The 11133-nt window shown below is 41.2% G+C and overlaps 1 protein-coding gene across 1 annotated transcript; it reads right to left on the reverse strand.

Moving 5' to 3' along the window:
* Nucleotides 1-5443: 5443 nt before the first annotated feature.
* On the reverse strand, nt 5444-9438 carry pex10 (peroxisomal biogenesis factor 10). The gene is made up of 6 exons (XM_076167182.1): nt 9034-9438; nt 8523-8603; nt 7306-7718; nt 6809-6981; nt 6383-6518; nt 5444-5897 (listed from the first exon to the last, which is right to left on the reverse strand). Exons 1-6 carry the CDS (start codon nt 9143-9145, stop codon nt 5835-5837), a joined length of 978 nt encoding a protein of 325 aa, XP_076023297.1. The 5' UTR covers nt 9146-9438; the 3' UTR covers nt 5444-5834.
* Between the last annotated feature and the right edge of the window lie 1695 nt (nt 9439-11133).

Here is an 11133-nt window from a genome sequence, read left to right on the forward strand (position 1 = left end):
AAGGTTGCCCACAGTTGAAGGAAGGGAGATTTAACATGAAGTGTACATTTAATTTAGACTTTAGAGCTACTACTCCTTTTAAGAACCTGGATATGCTACCTTTGCCCACTGGGGGTGCGTCTAACAACAAGTTTGAGTGCTAATCTAATTAACTGTCTACATATGTACTTTGTGTCCTAAGTTTTGGAAAAAGAAAATTTGAAAGAGGCTTAAGAATGTGCAAATATTCCTGAGCTTTTCAGTAGCAAGAAAATAAATTGGCAAGAATGGGAATAGGTAAGAAAGGAAAAAGAAGCAAACTAATGTTTTATAGCTGTTAATGTTCCTAAAACTAATTAAGAGAATAAAACAATATTTTTATTATAAAAGTGTTTCTTTATGGGTATTGCCTGACTCATACACTGTATTGCATGAAAGCAGAGGATAGAAATGCAGGGTTGATATGTGCTGCTGCACAGCTATGAGGCATTCTGTGGAACAGGAGGGATACTGCAAATGCTCTGTTCTTATATAGCAAAGCGTCTTGTATTGACATCACATTCACCCATTCACACACTGACGGCAGGTTCATACCATGCAAGGCACCAAGCTGCACATCAGGGGCAGTAAAGGGGTTCACTGTCTTGCTCAATAACATCTCTAGGAGGAGCCCAGAGTCGAACCAGGAATTCCAATTCCTAGACAACTGCTCAATCTTCCTGAGCCATGCAGCCTCGGAAGCACAGCTTAAAGCAAAACTAATAAATAAGTGTACTAATGTGTGTCAATGAAACAACAGCATGACCTAACTGGAAAACTGAGATTTGCTACTCGCAATAGAAATCCCTCTTTTCAATGGAGATCTTCCTTGAGAAGTCAGTCAAGATCAGCTCAGATTTGCTGTTTAGTAACATTCAGTATCGCAGATCCAGCAGATCCTGACCTGATGCAGCACCACAGGATCCAAATCCTCACATGTAAAGGCAAGGAGCAGCAGGAACAGCTTTGCTACCACAATAACACCAGCAGCAGGTCACACTCTTATCTGAAGCATGGCTGACAACACCAAACAGACAAGAACATCACATGTCCATATTGTATGGATCAGCGTATATTTAATTCCACGTTACATTGAAATGATGCCATTTCAATGTACGCCCTTTGTTTGGCCTTTGCCACCTCTATCCTCACCTTATGCTGCATTTCCCTGTACTCCTGTCTACTCTCTTCCGTCCCCTCAGTGTCCCACTTCTTCTTAGCTAACCTCTTTCTCTGTATACACTCCTGTATTTCTTCGTTCCACCACCAAGTCTCCTTGTCTACCTTCCTTCCAGATGACCCACCAAGTACTCTCCTGCCCGTCTCCCTGATCACATTCGCTGTAGTTGTCCAGTCATCTGGAATTACCTCCTGGCCACCCTCAGCTCCTCCCTGAAAGCCACACAACACTCTTCCTTTTTCAGCTTCCATCACTTCGTCCTCTGCTCTGCCTTTGTCCTCTTCATCTTCTTCACCACCAGGGTCATCCTACACACCACCATCCTATGCTGTCTGGCTACACTCTCCCCTACTACTACTTTGCAGTCACTAGTTCCTGGGGACTTACATTAGTGAAGACCTCAAATGGACTGTCAACACCTTGGCCCTTGTCAGAAAGGCGCAGCAGCGACTCTATTTCCTACGCACACTGAAGAAGAACCAGTGTGTGTCTGCAGAGCTGCCCAGAGCCTTCTACCAATGCTGTATAGAAAGCGTCCTAACATACTGTCTGACAGCTTGGTATGCAAACTGCACTGAGGCAGATCGCCAAAACCTAAAAATAATTGGACTTCCCCTGCCCTCTCTGGAGGACATTTTTAAGACTCGTCTCCACAGGGCCAACACCATCCTGAAAGATGCATCTTAATGTATGAATGGAACTGTGTGTTTAATTTATTGTTGTTTATTTATTTATGTATTTATTGTTTATTTAGTTAGTTATGTTGTTTATTTATTTATTATTTTCCTGAGATTCAGGCACAGCACAAATGCATTTCGTTGTATTCTCATGTACAATGACAATAAAAGCTATTCTATTCTAATCTCCTTCAGATTACATCGTCTACACAAAATGTAGTCAACCTGTGTGGTCCTACCTCCACTCTTATAGGTGACCCTATGTTCCTGCCTTTTCTGGAAGAAGTATTCACTACAGCCATTTCCATCCTTTTGGCAAAGTCTACCACCTCTTCATTCCTGTCCTGGATACCAAACCTGCCCATCACTTCCTCATCACCTCCGCCTACACCAACACCAACATGTCCATTGAAGTCTGCTCCAAACATCACTCTCTCACCTCTGGGGATGCATTACTTCATCCAACTCACTCCAGAATTTCTCCTTCTCTTCTAACTCACATCCTACCTGTGGGGCATAACCACTGTCAACATTCAACAGCACACCTTCAATTTCCAGCTTTAGACTCATCACTCTATCTGACACTCTTTTCACCTCCAGAACATACCTAACAAATTCCTCTTTCAAGATAACTCCTACTCCATTCCTCTTTCCATCAGCACCATGATAGAACAGCTTAAATCCTGCTCCTGGGCTCCTGGCCTTGCTACCTTTCCATCTGGTCTCCTGAACACACAGTGTATATCCACCTTCCTCCTCTGCATCATGTCAACCAACTCTCTAGCTTTTCCTGTCATAGTCACCACATTCAAAGTCCCTACTCTCAGTCCTAGCCTCTTGACTTTCCTCTTCTCTCTCTGCTTATGAACACGCCTTCCTCCTCTCCTCCTTCTTCGTCCCACAGTAGCCCAGTTTCCATCAGCGCCCTGCAGGTTAACAGCACTGGTGGCGGTCGTTGTTAACCCGGGCCTCAACTGATCCGGTATGGAAATCAGATTAACTTGCATCATTGATTTTTTGGCGTAGGTTTTACGTCGGATGCCCTTCCTGACACAACCCTCCGCATTTATCCGGGCTTGGGACCGGCACAAGGAAGGCACTGGCTTGTGCCCCCCCCCCCCCCCCCCCTTTAGGCTGCATTACACACAGACAGTATATATATATATAGTATCTTCAGCACTTCAGCTGCATTTGAAAAATTGATGAGATGCAGAAGGTTGACCAAAGGACTAATACAATGTTAGTGCCAAAAACTGAAGAACCTATTGTCAACAACCAAGCTTTTCCTGGAACATCGAAGGGGAGAAAAAGATGTCTCAAGACAACAAACACACACGTAACCCAAATTCACAGTAATTGCTCCATACCTCCTTCTTTTCTGAAGATAATGTAATGATTCCATTTCAATGAGCAAATTCATGGGGCGAAAATGTTGCACAAAGACCATGCTGAAAATGCAACCCAATCCACTGGCTGCTGATGGCAAAGTCTGATACATACCATATCATGGCATTTATCACAAGCACCTCTAAAAATATATTCCTAAATAGTTGAATTATCATGGTTTAATATAAGTAGCAGCAGACTACAAAGCCAGTCTCTGTTCTTTTTCTGACACTGAGTGATGTCCTGTAAGTAAGTCAGAAAGATTTGGAAGAAAGGTTTCATACTTTCAAATTAATATCCAGTTCTGCATCTTTTTAGGCTTTGATCTTGCATAACCCAGCAGATTGATGGCAAAGTAAGGATGGGGAGTTTGAAGAGGAAACGCAGCGAGCAGCTCATCATCTGTGTTTTGGGAACAACATGAAGCTAGAGCATCTGCTTCCACATTCAGACAGATTCTCCACAGAGAGATAAACCGTATTAGATAAAATGACAACAGGCAAGTAAATTGGTACCCCACCAAAGCGTGTTCTGGATATAAACACTTTGAAATGTTGCCAGTTGTTCTGGGGCACAAAGAAGCTCTGGGAAATCATTAATTTTAATTTTTTAATTTTAATTTTAATGTGGTTTAAAAGAGCACCTGCTTGGCTTCGGCACACAGACCTGGATGTACAAAGAGGCATATAGTGTGAGACCACAATGGACATCCAAATTATTGCACACAAGACAGAAGTCTTGGTGGCTTTACACCTCTGTGGATGTCTCAAAAGGAAGCCATTATTTAGTTGTGTTCCTGTGTTAATGGAACTGTGCTCAGATCTGTTGTTGCCCAGTTTCACATTCTGTTGTCAGTGGGTGTTCCAAAGGACCGGTGTTAGTCTTTCATTGGTTGTGGCAAAAGTATGTAAATGTCCAGGATAAGGGTCATTAAGAGGCCATTGTGAAAAGGGCTCACTCTCTTCTATCTGCGCTCTGCTAACTTCTATACTTTCTTCAAACTGCGCTCTGCCACCTTCTGCTCTTCTATATTCTCTTCTACCTGGGGCTCTGTCTCCCTGAACCTTCTTTTGCTCTTTCTTTCTCTCTACTTCCTTTTCCATTCTTCTCTTCTTTTTGACCACCATTACCTGTTTATCTGGTTTATTTCGTCATTTGTATCTCTTTAGACCTTGTTATACATTAAATGTTGACTGTAACTGTAATGTCAGCTATCAGCTCATGTTAGTAAACTATCCACCATTCATCTCACTTCTACTGTGCCATACCTCTCTGTATAGTTAAATTAGCATCACTAATGGAGTCTGTCTACACACACAGAAGTGCCATTCTCTGCACCCTCTTTCCTTGAGTCAACTTATTCATTTCCAGTTCCCTCTTGCCTCTTCCTTTTTTCCATATTTCACTGTGGAAAACCTGCGGCCATTACACGGAACGGTACATTTTCACTTTGTATATTTTCTCTATGTTTATATTGCACATGTTTATATCGCTGTAACACCAGAAATGTATTCATCTTATCTTTTTATTGATAACACATGGCATAGAATTCCGACTCATCATTGCTGAAAACGTGAGAAACATAAGATATGGCCCACACAAGGAAAAAGTCAGTTTTATAAATCATATATTAAAATTCACACACACACTTTTCACATACTATTTCAATCACCATCAACATGAAAAGGTTTGCACACCAAAAAACCTCATATCCCTCCCACTACAATGCGGCTCCACCTCCTCGGCCGGTGTCACAAGGAATGCGAGTGTTAATATGACTGGGGGAGTGGATTCATTTAAGATGACGTCTTCATGTCCTAGCCAGGTTTCAGTTAGACAGAATATATCAATATGGTAGTCTGAAATTAACACTTTTACTTATAGAGCTTTAGGTGACAGAGATCTTATAGCTAGTATGCACCACATGTTAAGCTCCACCTAAGTGAGTGTGAAATGTCGACATTAGCCCCAACATAGATATTCTGTATTCATTGATACATTCTGCCCCGGGTGGTTTAGTACCACCAGTTACAGGTGTGGCACTCACTGACCTTGCTCAAACATTCTAATGTAACTTAATGGTTTGAGGGACAAGCACAAAGCGAGGTATCTATCTCTGGATACCTCGCATTGTGCCAGAGGTCATACAAGATGATGAGCCTGCCTGAGGTATGTGCGGTGGTGTTTAGGGAGACGATGTTTAGATGCACAGCAATGTTCCGACATTCATCTGACCAAGGTATGCAGGCCATAGTCTTACTTATACCTTAATCAGTCTAAGCTTGGTCCGTCTAAAAGAGGTGGTTGTTTCAGGGTCCGTGTACATGAGTGAGGGATGGGTACTTTGACTTGAATGGATATGCTGGTGTAGCCTACATTTCAACAGGGTTACAAATTGACTATTCATCAACACAACTCAAGTATATATCTTGTTTCGGTCTAGTGTCTTGTGTTAGAACAGAAGTCTGTCCATCTCTCTTCACATGTTCCTGATTGTCGAGAAACATTGACAATCCAAACAAGATTTGGTAAGGGTAGTTCCAGTTAGCCTGCAGTGTTCCGCTTTGACAGCTTTAGTTCCTCAGGTACACAAGTCTATGAGGCTCAAACTTGTCACGACACAGGGGGCACACTGCCTGTAAGCAAAACAGAAATACATTTACTGCCTCAATTAAACAAGCAGAGGTATAATGACATGCAGAATTTGAAGCATTTTGTCGAATATGCTGTCATTCTCATTTGACTGTGCTGAGGTGTGGTTTCAAAGCTTTGCATGTACTGCCTTTACTCCCCCGCTTTAAAGTTTATGTTCATGTCAATCATGTGATACCAACACTCAGAAAATAATCCCATAACACATGAAAAGTTAAATAGTGGTTAAATCTTTCAATATTTTAGGTTGTTATTTAAGTCACTTAAACACACCAAATATTTGTTGGTTCAAATTTGCCAAAAATTAGGAAATGTTATTGTACACATTATAAATTAATTCAGCTCAGCTACAATCATTTTTTCCATCACTTTTCACAATTTTCGAATTCTGTGAATTTTCCCGGGGTTTTTATTTTGGAAGTAATCCTGTTTGGTTTCAAGAACCCCATGTTGCACAGTGATGCCTGACCTTGGTGTTGCACCACTCTGTGATGCACTCCCAACAGAACAGATGGCCACAAGGGGTGGAGGTGGAGTGCCTCCTCTGCTCCAGACAAAGGATACAACGGGCAGTATGGAGGGATGGACTCTGTTCATGCTGGGGACTGAATCAGACACACACGGACATGTCAAAGAGGGGTCAAAACAATTGGTCCAGAGCAACACATGCCACTAACTACTGAACAGACTAGCATTATATGTTCTGTTGACATTAATAATCATAGCATATGGTTACAGGTTTAGACCATGTCAAGCTCTAAACTGACAGATATTTATAAATCTGTTCTGCAAAGTCACAGTCTCCCAGAGCATTGATAGTGATGACCAAAGATTAAAAAAATATACAATTTACAAACATTATTATTATTATTATTATTATTATTATTATATGTACCTGGGTGTCAGGTTCCTGAAATGCTTCCACTCCTGCCTGGATCTATGTCTGTGTCTTAAGTTGTTAAGTTGCAAAGTCACAGTGATGGCCAGCTGGAGGAGCGACACAGCTCCCAGCAGCTGGTAGTTAGTCCTGATGGTCCGGTCATCACCTTTACCACCTAACACAAGCAGCTGTACAAAACGGTGGACAAGAACACAAGTATCTGCAATAGAACAACTCAGGAATACAGTGGTTTTACACTGCATCCTACTTATAAACATCTGTGCCCAACTGTGCAATTTGTGCTATCCGTACCGACATACTTTGTTCTTTGAAGTATGTGTGTATACATTTTTGAGGTGGTAAATTGTATTGTATGTACAGAGATACACTGTATGTTGTTGTATGCAAACGTAGATGTCAGTGTCTGGCTGGGTATTCCTGTACTCATTTAGAACATGTATGGCATAAAGAAGAATTTTCTCTTCTATATGAAAATATGAAAATAAACTTACATAGCTGATACCAGCTGACCTCTTGGACAGGTGGTAGAAAGAACCCCTGATATAGAACAGAGCCACGTGGAGTCGATGGAGGACGGTAAGGCTCTGCTGTAAGACAAACACGGCTGGCAGGCAGGCCTTTTTCTGGGACTCTGACAACAGCCCCACTGACTTCCTGATCCAGCTCCTCAAGCTCGACTCCAGACTGCAAAGCCTGGACGCCGCCTGCCTTCGACTGTAAACAGCACAGCTATCGTCCCTGCCGTCCAGCTCATTCTCCAAGCACATCAGAACTTTGCCCACAAGGTAAGGCAACAAGGACTGGTAGAACACAAGAAAGCCTCTTCTGATCCAGGAAGGGATACGATGTTTAGTGGGGTCCACCTGGATGATGTTGACGTACTCCTCACCCAGGGTTTGGTAGCCTGTGGAGAACAATGATGCACTCTAATACTGCTGCTTATTTGTTCTGTACTTTTTTATCCTCCATTACAGCACACAGGTCCATGTATACGTACAGTATATCACACCACCAAAAAATACTGCTTCATAAAGGCCGTAAACTTATATCTTACCTTATCTTATTTCAGAGCTATTGCATTGGTTTGCACCAGTATACGTAATTTACTCTCAATTAGACTACATTGCCTACCTCTTGCAGACATAACTAAAAGTGTATTACCGTTCTGATAAAACTCCCCCCCTCCCCACACACACAATTTTAATAAGCAATAAGTCGAGACTGACCAAAAATAATAGGCATTCACCTTTCTTTATTCAATATTTAATAGAGCTGACTGTTCTACCCTCTGGAGACAATTACTGCAACCAAGCGCTTCCTGTAGCTCTGAATGAGACGTCTACACTTCTATTCTGGGCAGTATGTTTGGCTCCGGAATGCTTTGATAATGTTCTAACTGGGCTCCGTCTTCCTCTTATGGCCATGTCCAGGAAGGTTGGCCTTAAACTTCATGATAATTTTGACCACCGTGGTCACAGGAACATCAAGCTGCTTGGAGATGTGCTTTTTCTTGGTTATCTTCTCAGACAACTCTATTTCTTGTCCATGTTCAGTGTGCTGCACATAATTATACCAAACAGCACAGGCAGATCTTTTGTCCATTTCAATAAGGCTCAGTGACATAATAACATTTAGACACCTGTGAAACTAATTAGAGAAAACAAAGTAAGATGAGGAAATGGGTGAAGATGCAAAGTAGAGTGAATACCTGAGAATGTAGTCAAGCCATAGTATGCCAGATCTGACAACAGTTCAATTTCTTTCCTCCAGTCCAGCCATCTCTTGGATCCTAGGATGGAGAAAATGTTTCCGATATGTTCATGAGACAATAATAAAACTATTATAGCACGAAAAGAGACTCAAAATCCCTCTCAGTCAAATTATTGCTACACTCGGGAAGCCATATAATTCGATCTAAAGCAGGATATCACCTGCTCTAGATGGAATTACACGTTGATAATGCTTTTCTAATTCTAAAATGATATTATGAAATGATATAATGATATATTGAAATGATATTATAACCAATGATTGCAACTCCATGGTCCAGACTGAATGCAGGTAGACTCTTCTAAAGAAATCGTGGTCTGAACTTACACAATGCATTTGTTTATTGCTTGGATTAAACGATGAAACGGAGTTGGCGCATTTGTCGATAAGAAAAGAACAGTTTATGTTGCAGTATAATACGCTAGTGGCTTTATTCTGACCAAATTTACCTGCGAGTGTTTGAAAAGCATCGTTTGCGTTGTTTCCCAGCAGGTTTTGGTGATGTTCGTCTTTCTGACTGGCTCGGATCAGTTGAGACTGGTTTGCAGGGACGAAGGGCATTGTCGTTTATTTACTCGTGTGATACCACATGCGAAGTATTAATGTTTATTCGAGGATTTCATTCGTGGATTCAAAGTTCCAAGTCCAGAACTGAATAGCCGGGACGCGGGGCTGCATAGCGTGGGAACGGCAACACTGGACTGAATAATTAAACACTATGTTATGGAGAGTTTAGTCCTCTTCTGTATTTGTTTTGTTCTTCTGCCAGTAAATGTTTTTGTGCCCTGTCAAAGAAGAGAATTTCATTCTTTAACGCCAGACGAAGAAGTAAACAGGAAGTCCATGCTTTTGGTTTCTTCTGTTCACAATTGCCGCAGACTAGACGCAGCCGAGGCGTGTTGCTGCCCTCGCCAGGTCATTTGTGTAACTCCATTGAACGATTTACCTGCAGGGGCGTCAAACTCATTTTAGTTCGTGGCCACATTAAGCCAAATTTAAACTCAAGTGGGCCGGATTGGTAAAATCATAGCATAATAACCTATACATGGATGTAAATGGAGAACTCCAAGTTTTCCCTTTGTACAAACAAGTCGAGGTTCATATTGCAAATGTTTACTTTTATTTAACTATCTTTTTACAAAACATATTATGAACAACCAGAAATTTCTTAAGTAAAACAAGGCCAATTTCAACAATAAACAATACTAACAAAACAGTATATATAAAACAACTTGTCACAACAACAACAAGATCTAGAAATTATTTTAAATGTACATAGATTTCCACATCTGTGCAGTAATGTGAACTGAACTGACTCACTAGCCGTGGATAAAAAAAAAGTGGAACCTAGTTATATATATTATTATTATTATTATATAATTAACATAATTCAATTCTGCCTGGGCAGTAACAATTTGCTTTCAATGACAACAATTCATGACAGAAATAATAATAATTAATGATAATGTGCTTGCTTTATGGCAGTGGTTCAACTTTGTACGTTGGGTACCACCTCAGAAAATATTTGGCTCTCCAAGTACCACCACTATGGCCGTTGTAGAAATACAGTGGCGTAGGCCTACCCTATTCAGCTGCTATGCAAAATGCACACAGGAAGCACATTTATTCCTCATAAGAATATTATTTAGTTTGACCTTTGTCAGCTACATTGTACAAATTGGTACTAGAACTCTCTCATATGAACAACTCTCCTATATGGGGCAGGGGGCAGTCCCTCTTACACCCACAGCATGTTCACACATTATGGACATGATAAATGGGGAAACAAATTTAGTCCACATGAGGTCACTGTAACAGATTTACTTTCTTAGGTTGCTGGAGCAAAAGTTGGAAATCTTGGTTTGTGTCTTCAATGGAGAAAACAAAGCTGCAAAAAAAGCATGAACAAGGTGTCAGGTGTTTCAGTGTGGACATTTCAGGTAATCCCAGATTTTCAATGTGGTCTCAGACTCAGACAGATCTCATATGTATATTGAAATTGTTACACACACACACACACACACACACACACACACACACACACACACACACACACACACACACACACACACACACACACACAGCATGTGAGAACATTAATAACAACAGCATTCCATTCACAAACACGCATACATACAAACACACACAAACACACAGCATGTGAGAACATAAATCAAAAACACAACCAACTGTACTTCAAACACACAGCATTTTGGCAGCTATTTATAACTCTTACAGGCCTGACAGAACACAAAGTCCTCCTAAGCTGCACCATCATGCTCATATCTGACATAAACATGTAAATTGGCGAAACTTGCATCATCAGTAGTCTCGTCCAGATCGATGGAATAATAGCGACTATTTTTAATGCGTTCAATCAGTGTCGTCTTAACGTCATCTGCCATGGCTCCTATTCTCAGCAACACTGTGTCATTTGAAAGTAGTACCAAATTTAACTGTTTGGCGATCTTCTCGCCACACATAATGTGTACCATCTCTTTTGCTAATGGTAAACACAGCTGTTCACCAATTGTATGCGGCTTACCGGC

This window comes from Genypterus blacodes, unplaced genomic scaffold (genome assembly GCF_046128005.1).
Source record: "Genypterus blacodes isolate CSIRO-AG114 ecotype Tasmania unplaced genomic scaffold, CSIRO-AGI_Gbla_v1 ptg000156l_1, whole genome shotgun sequence".
In the NCBI taxonomy this organism is placed as follows: Eukaryota; Metazoa; Chordata; class Actinopteri; order Ophidiiformes; family Ophidiidae; genus Genypterus; species Genypterus blacodes.